Source organism: Pteropus medius, unplaced genomic scaffold, assembly GCF_902729225.1.
Source record: "Pteropus medius unplaced genomic scaffold, Ma_sr-lr_union100, whole genome shotgun sequence".
Classification (NCBI taxonomy): Eukaryota; Metazoa; Chordata; class Mammalia; order Chiroptera; family Pteropodidae; genus Pteropus; species Pteropus medius.
In genome coordinates this window covers 64214463-64238329 of record NW_024349800.1, presented here as the reverse complement: position 1 = coordinate 64238329, position 23867 = coordinate 64214463, and the positions used below count along the sequence as shown (strand labels likewise).

General features: G+C 35.6%; 1 protein-coding gene across 1 annotated transcript in view; it reads right to left on the bottom strand.

Annotated features, from left to right (window-relative positions):
• Positions 1-23867, bottom strand: part of HTR3B (5-hydroxytryptamine receptor 3B) — a 58890-nt gene that overhangs the window by 14985 nt on the left and 20038 nt on the right. The window contains 2 exon segments of the mRNA XM_039886969.1: positions 11128-11288; positions 15619-15710. Of these exon segments, the coding sequence (XP_039742903.1) occupies positions 11128-11288; positions 15619-15710 (253 nt within the window).

Below are 23867 nucleotides of genomic sequence, written 5' to 3'. Positions count from 1 at the left end.
AGATAAATGGTCAATACGCACATAGCTCAACATCACTGCTATGGACTGAATTGTGTCCTTCCAAAATTCAAGTGGCTATATTTGGAGAAGGCTTTTAGGAGATAATTAAGGTTAAATGACATCATAAGGGTGAGGTCCTAATCCAATAAGATTGGTGGCCTTAGAAGAAGATAAAGAGAGAAAGATCACTTTCTTTCCTCCATGTGAGGACAGATAAGGCAGCCATCCAAAAGCCAGCAAGAGAGTTGTCACCAGGAACCAAATCAGCTAGAATTTTGATCTTGGACTTCCCAGACTCCAGCATTGTGAGAAATAAATTTCTGTTGCTTAAGCCACCCAGTCTGTGGTACTTATAATGGCAATCAGAGCTGACTAATACAATCACTAATGACTAATGATTTTCATTAGGGTAATGAAAATCAAAATCACAATGAAAAACCATTTCACACTCATTAGGATGGCTAGTAGTAAAAAAAAAAAAAAAAAAGGAGAAAATAACAAATGTTGGTGAGGATGTGAATAAATTAGAACCCTTGTACACTATTGGTGGGAATGTAAAATAGTGCAGCTGCTATAGAAAATAGTGGGGCAGTTCCTAAAAAAAAATTAAAAATGGAATTACCACATGGTCCATCAATTCCATTTCTTGGTATATATCCAAAAAAACTGAAAGCAGTGACTCAGACAGATATTCATACATCCATGTTTACAGCAGCATATTCACAATAGCCAAAGGGTAGAGGTATCCTAAGTGTCCATTAACAGATGAACAGATAAACAAAATGTGATATATACATGCAACATAATATTATTCAGCCTTAAAAAGGAAGGATATTCTGACACAAGCTTCAATAGGGATGAATCTTGAGACATTATGCTAAGTGAAATAAGCCAGTCACAAAAGAACAAATATTATATGATTCAATTTATACGAGGTGCCTAGAGTAGTTAAATTTGTAGAAACAGAAAGTAGAATGGTGGTTGCAAGAGACAGGGGGAGAAGGGAAATAGGGAGTTAATGTTTAATGAGCTTAGAGTTTCAACTCTGCAATATGAAAAGAGTTTTGGAGGTAGTTGCACAATGATGAGAATGTACTTAATACCATTGAACTGTACACTTAAAAATGGTTAAGATAGCAACTTTTATGTTATGAATATTTTATCACAAGTAAAAATAGTAATTAAAAAAGTGAGCAAAGGACTTCAATAGATATTTCTCCAAAGGAGATGTACGAATCACCAATAAGCACATGGAAAGATGCTCAGTATATTAGTCATTAGGGAAATGCAAATAAGAACCACAATGAGATACTATTTCATCCCAATAGGATGGCTAAAATAAAAAAGACAGAAAATAACAAGTGTTAACAAAGATGTAGAAAAATTAGAGCATTGGTACATTGCTAGTAGGATTATAAAATGGTGGAGCCACTTTGAAAAACAGTCTGATAGTTCCTCAAAATGTTAAACATAGTTACCATATAACCCATCAATTCCACATAGAAGTACATAACTAAGAGAATAAAAGCATAAATCCTCACACAAAAAAACCCATGCAGGAATGTTCATAGCAGCGTTATTCATGACAGTCAAAAAGTGGCAATAACCCAAATGCCCATCAACTGGTGAATGGATAAAGAAAATATGGTATATCCATACAATCAAATATTATTTACCAATAAAAAGTAATGAAATACTGATACCTGCTACAACATGGGTGAACCTTGAAGACATATGCTAAGTGAAAAAAGTCAGTCGCAAGAGACCATTGATTGTATGATTTCATTTACATGAAATATCTAAGAAAGGCAAATCTCTAGAGACAGAAAGTAAATTAGTGTTTCCCTAGGCCTGGTGGGGGTAGAGTGTGGGGTGGGACTGCTATTGGTATGACATTTCTTTCTAAAGTGATGAAATGTTCTGAAATTAGTGGTGATGGTTGCACAACTCTGAATACACTGAAACCAAATTGTATACTGTAAATGAATTAGTTTTGTGGATGAATCATATCTCAATAAAGCTGCTATTTTAAAATATGTATTAATAAGGAAAAAAAGAAACCATTTTTGAAGACATTTTCAGGGAATTTATAAGTAAGAAGGCTGATATAAACTATCAATGAAATCTCCTTGATTTTCAATTCCTTTCCATCACTAAAAATTGCATCCTTAGAAGAAATGGTAAATTCAAGATGAAGACATGTGAAATAAAATGTGTCAAACATTTCTCCTGCTGAAGAAGGTTCAGAGCTAAGGAGTCATTTAGATAACCTTTATATTTCTGTAATCTTTAGTACAATATAAGTTTTAGTGAAATGATAGACTTTGGGGAGTTAATGGCATGAAAACGAACAACTACTTCATTTTCCTCCCAGAACAGGGTATATTAAAGTAATTATCCAGTCAATAATCCAACCATATCAAAATGTATAATTTTTGTGCATAGGGTCAAGACAGCCATTCTCTTCAATCCAGGTTGGGTGGCAGATAAGGGAGACGCCACTGAAATTTAGTCCATGGGGACTAGTGCACCTGGAATAGGGCAGTACACAAACTGTAAGATGTACGCAGGGTGGCATCATTTGAAAGAAAAACAATTAACTTTTAGATTAAAGTTCTCCCTTTTCACAATCAAGAAAGCCATTTGCTAATGAATAAACATTTCTAGGCACCTTGAAAAAAGAAGGTATTGTAAGCAGATACGGAGTGACCCTGCTTTAAGTGGCTCAACAGAGGTTTGTCTGAGTGAACTTGCTTTACACATTTTTGTAGACTTCAAATAGATACTTGAGAAAGGCAGGTTTTACAGTAGTAAAGTGAAAAGACTGAATTCACAAGTATTTCCTCCAAAGAGCAGCTTAGAGGAGGTACAGAGGGAACTCAGCCAAGGTTAGCTATGCAGGGGTTCTGGCAGTTGAAAAAAGACCTCTACTATGAGCTCAAGGCTAGGTGATACCACATCTTTCCAAGTCTTATCAGCTGAGAGATCCTAAAGTAACCATGTTTTATCCAGGTAAGCACAGAAGACTCAGTTCTAGGCTTAGTTGCAATCAATGAGGATTGCTTACAAATGGTGGGCGGAGGGGAGGGGAGTCCAAATGAGTTCATATTACTGGGAAATATAGCTGTTAACTATTTCACAAGAAATATACTTTTATATCTATGAAATGTCTTGACCAGTTTCTTTATCACTGTCATGCCAAGTTGTGAATGAATCTCATTGATTCAGTCATGTGGCTGGAGAGACAATCTCTATGTTTTAATGTTTTATTTTCACTTTATTTTTATTCAATTGATTCTCATTAAGTACCATGTTGAAGCCTTAGCTCATTTTTCTCTTCTTGCCCATTGCTTCGTCATATTAAATATAATAATAGTGTTCAGAATTTCCTTTCTAACATTTTATGAGGGTGTCTGGGAGGATTCGTCATTCAGCCCTGAAGAATACAACGTCAAAAAGGAATTTGAGGCTAAAATGGAAATCTTTTTTTGTCAAAGGAAACAAGTTTCTCAATGCCAGCTGGTGAACATAATTGGTTCTCTAGTGACATTATTCACAGCTTTTTCCTCTGTGTATCTCTCTCTCTCTCTCTTTCTCTCTCTCTCTCTCTCTTTCTTTAGATACCTTCCATCTTGCTTGTTAAAAGCAAAGGATATTTCAGAGAATTGGAATTCATTAGTCTTCCTAACAGAGGGAGTCTATTTAAATCTAAATTGGTGGTTAGCAAATATACAGATAATTCCCGCACATTCTTATTTATCTTTCCCAGTTCCAAAGACTATAGAAACAGATGCCTCAACGTCTGGCTGGGAGGCTCTAGTCAATGGACTGGAATACAAAGGTATCTGGGATTCCGAATTGACAAAACTCAATGGAAACAAATTGAAACTCTTCACTATTGAGTAGATTATCTCTATAATCAGATTTCCCTAAGGTACTATAATACCAGAAATTCTAAGACAAGACTGTAGTCTTTCATAAAAATAAAACAAGAGGCAAAACATTATAATGGAAGGGAGGTGCAGTGATGAAAGCTGGGCTGTAAGCTCTTCACTTCAAACAAAAGTTGCCAGCAGTTCAGCTGCTGGCAGATGCATCCAACAAGTTATCTATTCACATTGGATATGTCCTTGTCTGAGCAGAATTTGTTAGTGATTTTATAAAGTCTTTCAAAACTGGCCCTGCCTCTGAAACAAAGTTTAGGCTTAGCCCACCTGAATGTAATGGAGACATTGTACTGCGTATTAGAGTACGTCATTCATAAAGAAATCCTAGAATTAGTAGCTACATATTTTAATTAGTTTGTTAGATAGATATCCATTTAGTATCTCTGAAGATATGTTGTGTTGCTTATTGTGGGAAATATGAATATGAGTAAGAAAGTCCTTCCCTCAAGTAGCTTATTAATAAATATGGGTACGTGACATTTTAACAAATTACCATGTGCATTGAGAAACATACAGATGTCAGTGAATTCAGAGGAAGGAAACATTGCTGTCAGCTTGGAGAGTTGAAAGGAAATTTTTCCAGGAGCTGAAAGTTGAAGAACTATAATATTTTGCAGATGGAGAATAAAGAGGAAGACATTCAGAGAAGGAAATGAATGACATACAAGCAGGAAACCACAGAGGGTTCAGTTTCAATGTAGCATTGAGTACATGTAGATGACAAGATTAAGACAGTGGATAGGAATAAAAATAGAGGATTGGAATATAAGATTTTTCCAAATTTCTAAAAGAAAGCTTGCCATATCCAATGTGATATGTCTAACATATTCTAGTAAAAAAGATAGTACATTCCACAAAAATGAAGAAAAACACATCTTTGAAAAAATAATGCTGTGGTCCTTAATTACCATAAGGAATCAGATTTTATTTTCTTTTATTAAAGTAGGAAGAAAGAGTTAGTTAGATAAAAGTTTTCAATTTGAGACAATTGTTATAAGAGAAAGTATTAATATAAAGACCTTGCTCCTTTTCTGTATTTATCTCCAAAAATCCTCTAAAGGAAGGTCTGACCAATTCAACATTATATTAATCAATATGAAGTTAGAAAGTGAAAGAACCTAGAAGGTATTCTTAACCTTTTACTCAAGACTGATTATTCCTCTGCCCTGAGGTTTCACATGACATGTTTCATATCATGTGTCTTTATTCAAATCATGCTTTTTAAAAATTGCACAATGTGTGATGTAACACACTGACAACTAAATAGCAAGAACTAATATTTCTTAAGCAGGTGAAGATATAGCTTTAGGAAATTAAATCTCCAAAATTCTAGTTCAAATTTCTAGATATTAGAAAGAGACTTAAAGAAGTTTTCTATTGGAGCTTTATGTAAGAAAGACTAGACTTTTTTGAGTAAGATTGGGTATTTCCTGGCATTTGATTAAACAATATTGTCTAGGATCTCAGATCTAGTACTTTTACTAGTGTAAGTGAGAAAATAAAGCTAAGAAAAGTAAAATTGTTTGCTAAAAGGGGGAATTTTTTTGTGTATCATTTAAGTTTTCTTGTTTATGAAAAAATAATGATTAGGGGTTTATATAGGCTGGAGGAAAATTATTCTAAAATAACTTACAATGGACAAAAATAACTTAAATCCTGTTATATAACATATCAATTATACTTTTAGTTTCAAGTTATTTTTTCATCAATCACAATGCCTAATTCTCAATCAGAAAATCAGAGTTTATGATTCATAGCACAGCATTAAGATATTAATCTAGAAAAACACCTCCATTAATATAAATTAAAGAGGATTATTATTGAGTTATTTTAATAAAATGCATTAAAATAATAATGTATTGTGGGACATATTATTTATGTATTGTAAAATTGGGGACACAATTTTACAAGTAGTACAAAAAACAAAGAGCAGGTAAATGGAATTTTACTATTTTAAGAGTTGTACATTTTATGTAAAGTGTAATAACATTAATTCTAAGTGCATTATATTAAATAAGTATGAAATTCCTAAAACAACATCTAAAAAATAATACAGAGGGATGCCAAAAATCCAATAGAAGAACTAAAATTAAATATTAAAAAAAATTAATTTACCTACAATAAGGTAGGATAAGAGGAAAAGAAGAACACAAAACAAAACAGATGGGCAACTAGGAAACAAGTAGCAAGATAGTATTAGTAAGTGGATGAAACACTTCAGTTAAAATGCATAGATTCACAAGTTAAAAAAGCAATACCTTGGAATACTGCTCAGCAACAAGAAAGAATGAACTATTGGTATTCCCGACAACTTGAATGAAGCTGAAGGGAATTATATTGAATGAAAAAAGCCACTAAAAAAAAAGAATGAAATCTTACCACTTGTGACAACATGAATGGACCTAGAGGATATTATACTAAGTGAAATAAGTCAGACAGAGAAAGACAAATACCATATGATCTCATTTATGTGTGGAATCTAAAGAACAAAATGAACGAACAAACTAAATAGAAACAGACCCATAGATACAGAGAACATATTGATGGTTGCCAGATGGGAGGGAGGTTAGGGGGCTGGGTGAAAAAGGTGAAGGGATTAAAAAGTACAAATTGGTAGTTACGAGATAGTCATGGAGGTCTAAAGTACAGCATAAGAAATATAGTCAATAATATTGTAATAACCATGCGTGGTACCAGGAGAGTAATAGACTAATTGGGAGGGACCACTTCGTAAATTATATAAATGTCTAATCACTGTACTAAATGCTGTACACCTGAAACTAATATATATTGAATGTCAACTGTAATTGAACAAAAAGGCAATCTCAAAGGCTACATATTGTAGGATTCCATTTATGTAATATTCTTGAAAAAAATACACTTATAAAGATGGAGAAGAGATTGACCAGTGGTCAGCGGTTAGAGGTTGAGGGGAGAAAGGGTTGTGGCTGTGAAGGAGCAGTTCTAGGAAGCCCTGTGGTGATGACTGCATAGCTTGATGTAGTGGCAGTGGCAGTGGTGGTTACACTTCCTAAGGTATACTATATCAGATGATAAAATTACACAGAAGCACACACACAAATTTGAATACATGTAAAAATGGAAAAACCTGAATAAGCTCTGTGGATTGTACCAATGTCATTTTTATAGTATTGATAATATAGTACATGTATGTAAGATGTTAACATTGGGAAACATTGGGTAAAAGGTACGCAGAAACTCCCTGTAAATTTATTTGCAACTTCCTGTAAATTTATTTGCAACTTTCTGTAAATTTATAATTATTTCAAAATAAAAAGTTGGGAAAAAAGCAAGACCCAACTACCTGCTATCTCCAAGAGATGACTTCAAATATATCACAGATAGATTGAAAATAAAAGAATGGCAAAATATCTACCATGAAAAAAGTAAGCATAAGAAAAACTTCAAGGAAAAGAATACTACTGAAGATGAAGAGGAGTATTTCATAATGATAAAAAAGATCTGTTTATCAAGAATACATGAAATCCTATATGTGCAGGCATTTAATAACAGAGACAAACCACAATTACAGTTGTGGATTTAAACACTCATTGTAAAATTAACAGAATAACAAAAAATCAAAAAATTAGAGATTTTAACAATACTATCAGACACATTCATTGAATTTATATTTATAGAATAGTACACCCTTCTATTCAACACTGTACTGGAGGTTCAAGCCAGTGCAACAGGCAATAAAAGGAAATAAAGATATAAAGAGTGGAAATAAAGAAGTAAAACCATCTTTATTCACAGGCAACATGATCTCAGAAAATCTCAAAGAATCTACAAAAAAGCCTCTGAAACTAATAAGAGATGACAGGATTACAGGAATCAAGACCAATATATACAAATCAATTATATTTTTGTACGCTAGCAACAAACAGATTCAATTTAGAATAGCACTTATAATAGCATCAAAAATGTGAACTACTTATGGATAAACAACCAAATATATAGAAAACACTGAAAACTACAAAATATTACTAGAAGTTAAAGAACTAAACAGATGGAGAGATACACTGTACGTGGATTGGAAGACTATGAAGATATCAGTTCTCCTCAAATAGGTCTATAGATTTAATGCAATCCCAATAAAAATTCCAGCAGGTTTTTTTTTTCACTAAAAATTGATGAATTGATTCTAAAGTTTATATGGAAATGCAAAAGACCTAGAAGAGTCAAAACAAGTTTGAAACAGAAGAACAAGATTGGAAGACACTATCTGATTTCAAGACATCTATCATACACAATAATCGAGATAGTGTATTGTTGTAAAATGAAACATAACTATTAGGTGGGCAGAATAGGGTCCAGGAATAGACCCAAACGTATATAAAGAACTCTTGCAACTCAATAATAATATAATAATCAGCCCTATTTTTAAAATGGGTAAGATTTGAGCAAATACTTTACCAAAAAATATGTACAGTTGGCAAACTAGCTCATAAAAACATGTTCAACATCATTAGTCTGTAGTAAAAATCAAAGTTAAAAACCACAGTGAGTTACCACCATAAATCTTCTAGAATGATTAAAATCTTAAAAGATTGACAATATCAAGTGCTGGTGATCATGGGGAGGAACCGAAACTCTTATACATTGCAGGTAGACTGCAAAATGATACAGCCACTTTGAAAAACAGTTTGGCAGTCATTTATAAAGTTAAACATAGACTTATTCTACAACTCAGTAATCTCACACCTGATTATCCAAGAGAAGTGAAAACATGCAAGTGTTATAGCAGCTTTATTCATAATTGATACAAATTGGAAACAGCCCACACGTCCAACAAGTATTAAATAGATAAACAAATTGCCGTACATCTGTACAGTGGAATATTACCACTGATATATGTGACAACACAACATGGATGAATCTCAGAGGCATTACGCTAAGTAAAAGAAGCAAAAACAAACAGAAAATACTATTTGATTTCATTATTATGGCATTCTGGAAAGGCAAAACTGTAATGAAAAAAATAAGATCAGTGGTTTCCAGGGACTGAGGATAGAGGCAAGAGATTGGCTTTAAAAAGATGAGTTTCATTTTATGTAATCTATATCTCAATTTAAAAATCCTTTAAAATTTTGTAGGAGAAAGCTAAAACAATACTTAGAGGGAAATTTACAGCATTAAATGCTAAAATTAGAAAAGAAAAAGAACTAAAACCAATGATTTAAGTTTCTACTTTAAAAAACTAAAGTAGAAAAAATTAAATGCAAACTAAGAAGAAAATGATTAATAAGATAAACACAGATATTAGTGAAACAAACCACTGAGAAAATTCAAAACCAATCTATGATTCTTTGAAAAAATAAATAAAATTGATAAAACCTGGCAATATTCGTAAAGGGAAAATAAGAGAAAAAACAAAATGTGGATATAAGAAATGAAAAAAGGCCATATCACTAAAATTCAATAGCCAATTTTTTTTAAAAAGGAAAAACTTAAACAGCTATTTCACAAAAAAAAGATATGTAAGTAACCAAGAGACATATGAAAAAGAGCCCTGAATCATTAGCCATCGGGGAAACGTAAAGTAAAATCACAATGAAATACCAATATACACTTACCAGAATGGCTAAAATTTAAGTCGAATACTATCAAATGTTGATGAAAATGTGGAGCAATGAGAACTCTCATAGCTGACTGGTGAAAGTGTAAAACTACAACCACTTTGTAAATCTGTCTGGCAGTTTCTCATTAAGTGTACACCTATCCTAGAGTCAGTTATTCCACTTCTAGGTTTTACCTAAGAGGAATGAAAACATAAATATACAAAAAGACTTGTACAGGAATGTTCATAGTTTTATTATTAATATCCTAAAGCAGGAAACAACTCAAATACTTATCAACAGGAGAACGGATAAACAAGTAACAGTATAGCCATAACCAAATACTACTTATCAGTAAAAACAAACAAACTGACATACACAACAACATGAGTGAACTTCAAAAACCTTACACAGAATGAAAAATCCAGATACAACAGAGGACATACAATAAAATTTCTTTCATACAGTTTTCAAGGAATGACAAAAATAATCTGCGATGAAAGAAATCAGAACAGTAGTTGTCTCCATGGATGGAGGGGATGGGGTTGACTGGAAAGGAAATGAGGGATCTTGCTGGGGTGATGAAAATGTATGCTATATTGATAGGTATGGATTATATGGGTGCACGAAGTTATCAAAATTCATTGGATTATACATTTAAGATCTATGCATTTCAACACATGTATGTTATACCTTACTTATAAAAAATAGTTTTAAGAAATAAATTGAAAACAATTCTTGAACTATTTCAACAACACAAGCTCAATAAAGTCTGCTTATAAGAGAGATCAATGTATGGTATCAAAAGGGTACTAGATTTATCTGGGGGATCACTTCCTAAGGTATACTATATGTAATCATTATGTTGTATACCTGAAACTAATAAAATATTGTATGTCAATTGTATCAAAAAGTAAATTTTAAAAAAGAGAAATCAAAATAAATCTGGGACCTATTGGTATTAAAGACTGTAATTAAGAAAAAGTTGAAAAGGGAAACAGGGATAGTCATCAATAAATAAGAGGGCTTACTAAGACCGCTGCTAACTGCTTCACACAAATTTTCTCATTTAATTTCCACAACAACTCATTTTTCAGATATAGTAGGAAAGACATGCTTTAGGAAACAAATCTTCCCCCACCATCCTTAGCGAAAACCTTAGCTATCAAGTCCCTTATAAACTTGAGATACCCAGGCACTTTTTTCTCTTTTAAAATTTTCAGGCAATAAGTGGTGGATATTTTCTTAAATGTACTAAGAAATGTGAACTCTATATAAAAAAAAACATATCACCATTTTTGGGTTTCAGTAATCCTTATAAAATATGTACTGTGATCTATGACTAGAATTCTTAAAGCATTTTAATTCTGTGAAATTCATATCTCTAAACTATTTGTCCCTCACAATGGAAGTTGAGGGCTAGAAAGCATGATTTGCCTAATAAATAGTTTATCTCATGATCACTGCTAAATGAGCCTAGCACAGCTTCCCTACCAGCTTTACTAGAGCCTCAAGATAAAAGTTCTCCTAGGCTCCTGCATAAATGGCAGGTAGTTTTACAAAAGGGTAGCAGGAATAGGAAAGGGAAAGTTGGTCCTCACCACATCCAATACAGCATGAACAACTATGTCCAGGTATACAGTCGTAGCCTCCATCCAGTCTTGAACTGGTCTCACTTCCTTGTGATATTTCTGTAATAATTGTTCGGTGAGATGATACAGAACAGAATTCCTGGGATGAGATGTATCTATGGCTAGGATTCCTGGAAAAGAAAACTATCATTGTGAAGATGAAAATAAGAGGAACTTAGCATCTTTAGATTTCAGACAGTTCCAGACTTGATGGCTCCCAGCAGAATACAGTTTCGGCTCACCCCAATCCACTTAAGTTTACAACCAGCTGGTAGGCTTTTGGGCAGACAGTTTTAAATAACTGATATAAGCTGGTGGCCTAAGTGTCCAATAGAGAAACCTCATTGCAAAGATAAATAAATCAACCCAATTTCCAAGGATGCAAATTGTACCCACAATTCCATTTTTACAGCGATCATGCATCTGGGAGATAGAATCCTTTCTTTATTTCTGTATCATTTCCTCCTGGTACATGGCAGAAACCTTTCTATATACTTAGCCAAAACTCAACTTTCCCCTTGGATTTTTCTTTTGATTTTCCATTTATAATTCAACAGTTAAATAGAAAACACAGGCAGAAACGTGGACAAACCAATGAACCCAAAGATCTGTGTGGATTTCTAAGTAATGAGATTAATGAGATTCCAATTCTTACTTTTCTCCCTCTCACACACACACACACACACACACACACACACACACACACACACACACACATCTCTTTTCTCACTCAGTGAGAATATGCACTTGTCAGAAAATGAAATCTTCATTTTGGGAAAATTCTCTCTGGTTCCAGGAAACAACCATTTCCTATGACCCAAGAATCTTGATTTGTAGAGGAGCAGTGATTGGTGTTGAGGGAGGGGAGGCCAGGAAAAAAGAAGCAAGAGAAATGATCATCAACAATTGGAAGTGACAAATTTGTGAGGGTTTTCTCTGAATTGCAAAAAGATATTTTGTTCACAAGCTTTGCCAGCCCTTGGGGAATTCAAAGCTTCTCTAAGTCATTGGACTGAAGCAAATTGCACACCTCCTGTCACAGTGCGTGAGCGAAATCTATCTGTAGTGTCCTGTGCGTGAATTCGCCTGGGCTCTCAGTGGTTTTGATGGTTATTTTGATGAGTTGCTGAAAGTATGTGGGATCCAGCAGAAAACTGTAAATGAGATATCTTCTCCCTGTGCGACAATCCTGTTTATACTCATTTCTTTATGAATAATGTCATGTCACTTGCCGCCACAGGCAGCAATTTCTATGATTTATCAATGTCATTGTGACCAAAATGCTAACAACAATGCTGGAAGTGCAATTCCAGACTCATTGTGGGCAGTGGAATATTCAGTTTCATTACCATCAGAACTGGGAACCTAATGAGCATATTAACTCCTTAACTATTCACCCAAGAAGATGCCTAAAGTGGCATCAGCTATTCAGGCATGCAGGACTAAGGTGGGTGGCTTGCATCAGACATCATTTTTAGTGGGGTGTGTGTGTGTGTGTGTGTGTGTGTGTGTGTGTGTGTGTGTACTGTGATTGTCAAAAAAATGTACTGCGAATCTCTCTCCCTGAGATTATTTCTCGCTGGCAAACCCCAGGGGAGAGAAGTCAGGAGCACAAAGCAAAGCTGGTCTGGTGCTTTCCCTATGAACTTTGCTTTGGGCAACTTCACTTTTACCTTGCTTGGAAGCTCCCGATTCAAGTCCCAGTTGGAGAAATACTGAAATTGTATGTTTCAATACATGTTTCAATACCTGAGACAGAGATAAAATATAATTCTGAGAAGTGAATATGTGTTCCCTACACATTCTGCTCATAAAGAGTCAAATCTGCCTCTGTTATCTTTTCTAGGAAACAATCGATAGATTCCCTCTGGATAAACATCTATTTCCTAGAACCTGTTAAAGTCTTTGGGTAAAAAGAAAAAGTTCTGGAAGCTAGAACTAGGAACAAAAGAGAAACAGGTAATGTAAGAGAAAAATAAGAAGCAAAAGGAAGTGGGTTTAAATAAACTGTAAGAGGAAAGAGTTCTTTGTCTAAAATGGGAAGAAATAATAAATTACATTTCTACTATGAATGCAAATTTGCCTGAGGAGAAAGATCTATTATAGGAGAGAGATTAAGGATTTAAGTGACCATTAATTAACAGTAAATTATGCCCCTCGAAAGCTAATGTGACATTCACACAAGCACTAAATGACTCACAGTTCAGTGATGTTTCAACAGACGCTGATGGAAGCTATCAACAGGCCCAGGAAAAATTCCTTGTTAGCACTGCCTCCTAATAATTAGCTTTAAATAATTCACTTGTAAGATTTCTGGAAAGTAGAATGTGTTAGGGACTAAGATATGAAGTACTTTTAGATGAAGAGAGATTTTTTTTTTTAAAAGTTAAGAATACAATAGAATTATTCCTTTATTTTCCTTATTTGAATGAGTTTCCCTTATACTTACCTATCTCAAAGTGTTCTGGGTACTTTGATAAAAAGAACTATTCTTGCTTTAGAAAGTATACTATCTTTAGGATTATAAGAGAGTTATACATATATCTGAGAAGTTACAAGAAAATAGAGACGTAGGCGTGTGGTTCTATTGAATACCAAATATTGATTGAATATGTGCCATATGCTAGGCATGAGGATAGGAGCACTTTACCTGAATTATCTCATTTAACTTTTACAACAGCCTTATGAGATCTACATACTCTATAGCTTAATGAGAAGTCACTACTCTTACAGATGAGAGGCTCGGTGATGTTAGTACCGCCCAGAGTCATACAGCTTGGAAGTGAAGAGGCTGGAATTTAAACATGACTGATCTGTGATCTGGCTCCCTGAAAATATTAGGAACAGCAATGAGTAACCTTTCCTAAGAAAGACTGACCCATTACATGGTGTATATTATTGGGCAGAAATGGCTCATGATTATTTCCTGCGTATGTGTTTTCAGGTCAATAATATCCTACATTCGCATTGTACCTTACAATTTCTAAATGCTATCTTATTTGATCTTCATGAATATATGAAATAAATAGTTAACTTACAGGGAAACTGAATCTCTAGGAGATTAATTGACTTGCCCAGGGTCACCTGGCTGGTGAGTAGTGGAGCAGGAAATTATTCTCCTAGTCCAGGCCTTCTACCCAAGCACAACGGCTCCAAGGAACAGCCAGGAATAGTGGTCGGTTCAATGCTCTTATATTTACACACCATCTTGATATTAACTCAGGAAAAATTCCAAAGGGCAGGTTTTTCTGCAACAAATTTACTCAGTATGATTTATGCTCATGCATTGATTACTAGGCACTATTAAAACACCTTTTTCTGCCACATTTGGAATAAAAATCAAGCATAATATAAAACATTAGAAAGAGATATTATTAAGAAGATTTTCTTCTGTTTTCTTATCTTCATTTTTCTATTTTATCTTAGTTTAATGTTCATAATTATTTTCTGCTAAGAAACCCATTTGGCATTTAATGAAATTTCCTCTGTTTTCATTTTTATAATTAAGATAGGCTTTTATCCTTTGAGTTCAACATCCAGGATTTTTATACTTTAATGATAAGTGGCTATTTTTCTTTTCTACTCAATAAAAAAAAAATCATTCCAGTGTTTTTGGCTACCAAATTCCTTCTTCATCTCCATAATTGACTCATTCCACTTCCAGTTATATTTTAAAACATGGAAATTCAGATATGGCCTCTAGGAAAACCTTCAAGAAAGGAGGGCATTGGGAAATGCCAGCATAAACATAAATTCTTGATTTGTGCATGTTTTCTAAGAATCAATTGTATCCTAACTAAAAGGGTTCAATTCAGTACTGGCACTAAGAAAGTTTGGTTCCAGAAATTTAGGAAAAAATATTTAAGCTTCTAAAGTGTTTTTAAGGGGAATGGTACATTCAAAACATGCAAATTGACAGTACTCATTTTTAGAGACATACTCACCTCTGTAGACTTTGTATGGCTGGATGTATAGAGCCCCCAATACCAAAACGATATCCAGGTGTCTGTAGCCATGACCTATCCAAGGGACTCTTTCTCTGGGCTACTAAATGCTTATAATGAAGCTAAGACTATTTGGGATAATAATAATATATTATTCAGACACAAAAGCAAATCTGAAAAGGGATGCCTCAAACTCTTAACGTAAATTGCTACAAAGAGAGTGATTCCTAGAGAAGCAGAGATTTATCAAACAATTGGAACATTCCAAAGCTTACTTTCAGCTATGTGTAAAAAGCTTCACTGTGTGACCCTTAATATATATGTATCTGTAATTTTAGGACAAAGTCACAACAAATCATTGTTCTCCATGTAACTTCACAAGACTGGCATTTTACCAATGATGAATAAAAATGAACACCTGTGAGGAGTTAATTATATAGCATAATGTAGAAAAATATTGTCTTTAGCTTCTAAGAGTTAACAGCCAATGCCTAGTTAAATCATTGAGAGGACTCACCTGAGGCAGCCACCAGGATGAAGGGCCACAAAGGAGCCATCACATTTGCCAATGTTCCCGGACACGTCCCAAAGAGGAGAAATGCAAATTGGCTGAAATGACACTCAGTTTTTCCTAAAAGGGCTCCTCTTCACTCTGTTCTTCTCTGATTGCCAGTTTATGCTATTCTTATTGGTTCTCTTTTGTAAACCCTAAACGGAACCAAAGGCAATATCAACACTGTATAAATGTTTTGGAATTGATACCATCATGATATCCCTTAACTTCTCCATTTGGTTCTGCCCCAGGATCAGATCGTGGCCAGCATTTCAATTTCCCTGACAGGAGATAGCTAAGTGAATAATGTAATCTAAGAGGAGCCCCGAAGGAGAGGAAATTCCACACTAATATGATTTCCTTTACAGCCTTTACCTAAGGCAATGCTCTTGCTGACATTCAGGAAACTAATTTCATTAATAATTGAGATCCAATAGTTGTTCTAAATCAGATATATGCAGTAACATTTTCAGCATTTCACAATGGTTATTGGACTCTTGAATTACACAACACAAATGGTATTGCCTGGTATTGCCTAATGCAGAATGACTGCTAACAATACAGTGGTAAAAGTACCTTTTGTTTTTCCTAAGCCCCTTTAATTAAAAGAAACATTGATTTTTGACAAATAGGAGTGCTTTTTAAATTTTCACTCCCCGCAATTCAGAAAGCAGCTGTATAAGAGAAGACGCTCTAAGTTTATAGAACATAAAGTTTAACATCATTTAATAACATTTTGTTCACTTCTCCCCCTAGTTTTACTGAAATATAATAGACAATTAGTTGCTTGTATTTACATTGGGCAATTCAATGAGTTTTTTTTAAATTATAGTCGGCATACAATAATCTGTTAGTTTCAGTTGTACAGCATAGTGATTAGAGATCTACATAACTCAAGAAGTGGTCGCCCCACTAAATCTAGTACCCTTTTTCCCCCTTATACATTTTTATAACATTGTTGACTATTTTCCTTATGCTACACTTTATATCTCCATGACTATTTTGTAACACTCCATTTGTACTTCTTAATCCCTTTGCCCTTTTTTCCATCCCCCAAACTCTCCTCCCGTCTAGTAGCCCTCAAAATAGTCGCTGCATCTATGAGTTTGTGTCTGTTTTTGATGTTGTTGTTATTTTCTTCTTTAGATTCCACGTGTACATGAAATCATGCGATATTTGTCTTTATCTGACTTATTTCATTCAGCGCAATATCCTCTAGGTCCATCAAGACAATATCTTTTTCCATCCCCTTCCTTTTAGTCTGTGTGTGTGTCTTTTAATCTGAAGTGAGTCTCTTGTAGGCAACATATGTAGGGGTATTTTTTTTTCTTATCATTCAGCCTCCCTATCTTTTGGTTAGAGCACTTAATTCTTTTCCATTTGAGATACTTATTGATAGATATGTAGTTATTACCATTCTTTATTCATGTTTTTTCTTTTTAAAAAGTCTCACCAACATTTCCTGTAATACTGGCTTCATGTTGATAAGTTCCTTTAGCTTATTGTTATCTGGGAAGCTCTTTATCTGTCCTTTGACTCTAAATAAGGCTTTGCTGGATAAAGTATTCTTGGTTGTAGATCCTGAGTTTTCATCACTTTGAATATTTTGTGCCAAACTCTTCTGTCCTGCAAAGTTTCTTTTGAGAAATACGATGCCAGTCTTACGGGTGCTCCCTTGTGGGTAACTAATTGCTTTTCTCTTGCTGCTTTTAAGAGTCTCTCTTTGTATTTAAACTTTGGCTTTTTATCTATGATGTGTCTTGGTGTGGACCTCTTTGGATTCATCTTGTTTGGGACTCTCTGAGCTTCCTGGAGTTGTATGTCTATTTCCTTCACCAATTTAGAAAAGTTTTCCATCATTATTTCTTCTAATAGGTTTTTAACTTCTGGTTCTCTCTCTTCTCCTTTAGGTATCACTATGACAGATATTGTTACATTTAATTTTTTCCTATAGGCTCTTTAAATTATTATCATATTCTTGGATTCTTTTTTCTTGTCATTCTGATTGAGTGTCTTCAGCTTCCCCATCCTCTATTTTAGTAATTCAATCCTCCATTTCATCCACTCTGTTGATTCCCTCTAATATATTCTTCATCGCACATAATGTACTCTTACTGGCCCCCTTTTATAATTTCCATTTCCATTTTTGTTTCTTTATCTCTTTGTTAAAGTTCTCACTGAGGTCATCTACACTTCCCTAAGTTCATTGAGCATCTTTATAACCAGTGTTTTGAACTCTGCATCTGTTAGATTGCTTGACTACATTTTTCCTAGAGCTCTGTTCTGTTCTTTCATATGGGATCTGCTTCTTTCTGTGTCTGTTTCTATGTACTAAGAAAAGCTCCTAAGTCTCCCAGTCTGATTAGTGTGACTTTGTGTAGTAGGCGTGTCCGGTGGCACAATCCTGAGAGGGGTTCAGCTGAAGACCAAGTTTAATCCCAGCCTGTGCCCCTCCAGGGCCACCAGTTAAGATTCAGCAGGCAATCCACGCATGCTGTGCTTATAGTTGCCTCAAGAGACCACAACAGAAACTGAGGCCAGCTTCCATTAGTGTGGGTCTTGTAACTGCTCAGCAAGGGGCACAGGACTCGCTGAGGACACACCTGGATGTGACTTGAGTAGGGCTATAAGTTGGGGAAGACGGAGTTTCAGAGAATTCCCTGGGTGGAGCAACCTCTGTCATCCAGTTTGATGATGGCTCAGTTATGGTCGTGCTGTGTCTGCACTCTGGGAGCGGCGAGGACTCAACAGAGGAACAGTAGATACTGCCAGCCCTTCTGCCTGGGAGAAAGCTTTGCCTCCAGTCCTTGCTCTGACAACTCAGTGACCCCATATAAGTCCCTGGTGCCCTCCAAGCAGCTGACCCAGCACTGGTGCTCAGAGAGAGTGAGTCCTTCACTGCAAAAGTCCACTTGTGGACATGGCATTTTTAAGAGGCCTCTGCAGCTGCCAGCTGTGGCTGCCAAAGCTGGACCGGGCTGTCTCACATCTTTGCCCCCTCCTACCTCCAACTGTTGCAGCATGATTGCTTATTTCTTATTTCTCTCCATAGTTGTAGGGCTTCCATCCATCTAGACCCCAGAAGACTTTGCTTGCTGTTTGCTCCGTTTATGTCGCAATTTTGATGTGGTTGCAAGAGGGGATGAATGAAGCTTCTACCATCTACACCTTTTTGCCTGGTCTCCCTCCCCCCGCTTCCCCGCTTTTTTTCACTTTTCGATTAAGTACCTATTTACTCTTAAATTATTATAATTCTATATAATAACTCTGTCTTCCATTGGTAGACCCGAGATGCCCTAGAAACAAAAACTAAATCTCATACCACTTCCAGCATCTTCCTGCTTTTTACTATAAATGAGATTGTAGAGGCACAAGTGGAAGATAAGTTTTAGCAAAGTAAATTGGTGGGGGAAAGTATATACCCGACCCCTGTTCTAATTATTCAGTCCCCTTGCTCTCCTCCTAATTCTCATTTACCAACAAAATGTAGCCTGATTGGTTTTCTACTGTTGGTGAAGTATGTTACAAGTATGAAAAGGAAGAAAACTAGTATGAACCCTGTGGTGTTGAGTTGGGTTTTGGGGTATCAGTATGAATTCAGGGTTTTCAATATATGTAGCTCATTATAAAAATAAATACAAATGTAAATGTGTGTGTACACATACATACTTATATCCCTAGGTCTGTCTACTAGAGGACCTGGGAGCAGGGACACCTCAATAGCAATGACTACATCTAATGCCCAAATTTTGGTTTCTAAATACCATATCACCTGAAAGGAAGAAATGGAGAAATGACTGATGCCAGGACTGATACAGGGAAAGTACAAGAAGAGCCTAGAATACCTTGTTTATCATAAAGAAGTGCTAAAAGAACAATGGGGATGTAAAAAGAAAATGAATGATGGGGATGTGATAAAAGGACATAGGAGTCAGCTTGGAGAGGCTCTCACTTGCCAAATCTGAGACAATTCAATCATCAAAATTAATGATGATGAAGAATTATAACCCTTTAAATAAAATAGTAATCTACAAGTCCACACTGATTTAAATAAATGGTTGGGAAGAAGAGAAGGCTTTTCCTTAAATTAGAATACCAACTAATAAATGTAAAAGGAATGATGGAATCTTCATAGTAATAATTCATTCAAGAAACATCAGTGGGTGATAACTAGTTGGTGAAAGTTTGATGAGGAATATGACATTTACACAAGACGCTTATTAACTACAAAGATTTAAAAAAACTTTCATTAGAGAAATCTGGCAGGCAATGCCTTAATCAATGATGAGAATTAACATTAACAGTCATGGGAGTTGTTCCACGAGATAGAAGGAATGAAGAAGACACAGCAGTACTTCTGCTACCATCTTGCCAAAGATTCATAACTTGAATCTATCCAGGAGGAAATACCAGGCAATCCCGTCAATCCCGTCTTGTGGAACATTCTACAAAATAACAGACATGTAATCTTCAAAAGAATCAAAGTTATGAATGCGAAGGAAAGAATGAGAACTGCATTAAACAAAAACAAATTAGAGACATGACAACTCAAAGCAATGTGTGATTCTGGATACTTTTACTATAACGAGCTTTTGGGGGACAGTTGGTAAAACTCAAATGACTGTGGATGAGATAGTAGTAATGTAACAATGTTGGTATCCTGATTTTGATTGTACTGAGATTATATAAAAGATTGTTCTTATTTGTAAGAATAAGACACTAAGTACCCACAGATAAAGGAGAATCATGTTGGCATCTTACTCTCAAATGGTTGGCAGCGGGTGGGGGGTTGGAAGGAATTCTTTCTACTATTCTTCCATTTTTGTTGTGTGTCTGAAAATATTTCAGAAGAAAAACTAAAAATTGAAATGTAATCTGGAAGATGAATTTTGATACAAATTTATAGAAAGTTTAATGGAGAAATGTTCTTTATCTAGATATATTTACCTCTAAATTTATTTATCTGGTGGCCAGATAAATGGGGCTTCATCAAGAGATGAGATCACAAAGGATTGATCTGGCTATCAAAGTTCGATCACTTCCTATCAGTTCTTCAAATTATTTACTTCTACCTATGAGATGAATTAGTACAAGAGGAAAGCAAGCTGCAGGCAGCATATCTATGTAGGAAGCACTTTTTATGAGAATAAAACACAGAAGCTTGCTTTTTATGCAAAAGTTTAATTGAGATGATGATCGACATATTCTTGCCACACATTTCAGTAAGCCATGACTCTAAGTCAAACCTTCTGGGACATGCTTCCTCTCCCTTTTCTTCTCACTTTCTCATATACCCATCTGTTACTGGAAGGCCATTGCTAATGATGTATAATACAGGTACATTACGACCTTCATTAGCTAATTTAACAACAGTCTAGTGATCCTTCCCATTATGGCTCTTTATTGGCTGATGAATTCCGCCAAGAAGGGAAAAGCTTTGTGTGAGTAACTTATCTTTAAGGTAGTTTATATACAGGTGCTTCCTAAACTTCTCTTGATCATTCTGCCCTGCCAAGCAGCTTAGATCTTTCTTTTCCAACACTACTGTCCTGTCTGTGTTGTTTGTTTATTCCATGCCTTTTGATTTAATGTCTTCCTTCTACTCAGTCTTTAATTTTTAATGAAAACTGTTGCTCCTCACTCCTTAAATATAGCACTTTTTTACTCACACTGTTTCTTACAATTCATTAGTCAAGAATTTCACCCCTTCCCTTACATATCTCTTTAGAAAAGATGAGTATGGGGGTGGGAGAAACCCTTTTCAGACCTTTTAAACAGATTAGTGTATTTAAATAAAAAATTAGAATCATCAGGGGCTAAGCATCCAGGCTTCTTAAATATCACCTGAGCAAAAGAAAGACATTACTCTGAGGTTTGAATATGCCATTCTCTGATAGAAGTTTAGCACAGGCCTATAATTAAGAGAGTACCTATAAATATACTTCTTTCAGAAGTCTCTTCCCCACATTCCCATGAGCTCTTGCACTTTGTTTCTCCATTATTTCCAAGTAAGATATGACACCTCCTAGATGGACCAGTGTATTTTGGAGGAAGCAGGGGAAGAGGGTTTATTATGCAAATATAATAAGGAAGTGTTTATTATGCAAACAGCAACTGAGTTATGTGTCCTTTAAGACTACTAAATAGTTTTTAATTACAGCTATATCAGTAAATCCCATAAATATGCAAATGCAATTAGTTCACAAAATAGGCCTTTAAATATCTTTATTCCTCTCCAACAAAGTTCTTTGAAGTTAATCGCCAACTCTCTTTGTTTGCTCCCTTGGCAGTCGTGCTAAATTTGACAGAAATTTTGACAGATGTACATATTCAGAGGGAACCAAATTTTCTAAGCACATCTGGTCAGGCTAGAGGAGAAAAGCAGAAATGGACACTCTCGCCAAACTCAAATATTTAATGAGGAGAGTCCCATGTGAGATTTCTTTTACTTGATAGCATTGTCCTCTGAAATAAATATCAAGGTTACTACTGTGGGACCACTTCAAGTTCAAAGCCATATTCAACATTTGAATTTCTTCTGGCTCAGAATTTTATTTTTAATAACACTGCACATTTTTCTTGTTCCTAAAAAAAAAAATGCTAAAAATAAAAGAAATAGAGTACCCTATGACTCTGGCCCTCATGGCTTACATGACATGTTTTCTATGGGAAGTCACAAAACAAAGGAGCTAAGGTACCAGCCTTTGGAGTCAGACACACCTCATTTTGCCTCCCAGATCATTGCTAGATGTTCATTGCCTTGGTCAAATTGCTTATTGTTGGCAGGCTTCCAGTCAAGATGGCAGAGTAGGTAAACTCTGTGCTTGCCTCCTCTCACACTCACATTAAAATTACAACTCAACTACAGGATAGCCATAATTGGGAGTCTCCTGAAGTCTATCTGTAAAGAAATCCTACAACTGAGGACACACAGAAGAGGCCACCATGAGACTGGTAGGAGGGGTCGAGTTGTGTAAAGGGCTGGTCTCACACCCACAGTTGAGAATCAAGAGGGATGTCTCAGCTGTGGAGATCCCCCAGAAGAGTGTGGAGTCTTGGCCTCATACTGGACTCTCCAATCCAAGGTTCCAGTGCCAGGAAGAGAAATCCCCCACAAAACCTGCCTGTGAAAACCAGTGGAGATTGTGGCTGAGTGAGATGGAGGGCAGCTGGAGTTGCAGACATTTCTTTAAGGGGCCCATATGTGAGCTTACTCACTGATGGACTCCCTTGCTCTGAGCTCTAGCGCTGGGGTAGCAGCTTGAAAAGCAGCAAGGACATACTGGGAGAAACTGAGTTGTCTGGCTTCAGGGTGAGGGCTGGAGGGGCAGCTTTCCCTCAGACGGTAGTGATGGCAGGATCTATTGTTCATTTGTTGGGCCTCCCCACGCCCAACATGCAGACAAAAGCAGCCACCATATCTGAGTCTCCGTCAGCTTCACTAACACTGGTCACCCTGCCTTGGAGATTCCCTGAGACTTTGAGTCACTCAATTTGCAGGCCCACCCAAGCCTCTTCCAGTGGCTTTTTCATACAAATGGGCTGTTGTGGCTAATGATGCAAACTTTCCTAAAATTTCTCAAAGTTTCACAAAACCTAAATAAGTAGCATCTGGCCTTGGTGTGCACTGTACCTCTTGCTGAATAGCTTCAAGCCCAGCACTAGCAGTACTAGTAGAGTAAACTTGGTTGTAGGTCCTTGCTTTTCATCACTCTACCCAGCAAAGCTATTATTTAGAATCAAAGGGCAGATAAAAAGCTTCCCAGATGAGAAAAAACTAAAGGAGTTCATCACCACCAAGCCAGTATTACGGGAAATATTGGAGGGACTTCTGTAAGAAAAAGAAAAAAGAAAAAAATGTGAATAATAAAATGGCAATAACTACATATCTATCGACAATTACTTTCAATGTAAATGGATTAAATGCTTCAATCAAAAGATACAGTGACTGAATGGATAAGAAAACAAGACCCTTACATATACTGCCTACAAGAGACTCACTTCAGATCAAAAGACACACACAGACTGAAAGTAAAGGGATGGAAAAGATGTTTCATGAAAATGAAAACAAACACTCAAAAAACTGGGGTAGCAAATACAGACAAAATAGACTTTAAAACAAAGGCTACAAAAAGAGACAAAGAAAGACCCAGTAATTCCACCTCTGGGCATTTGTCTGAAGAAAACCAAAACACTATTTCAAAGGGACATGT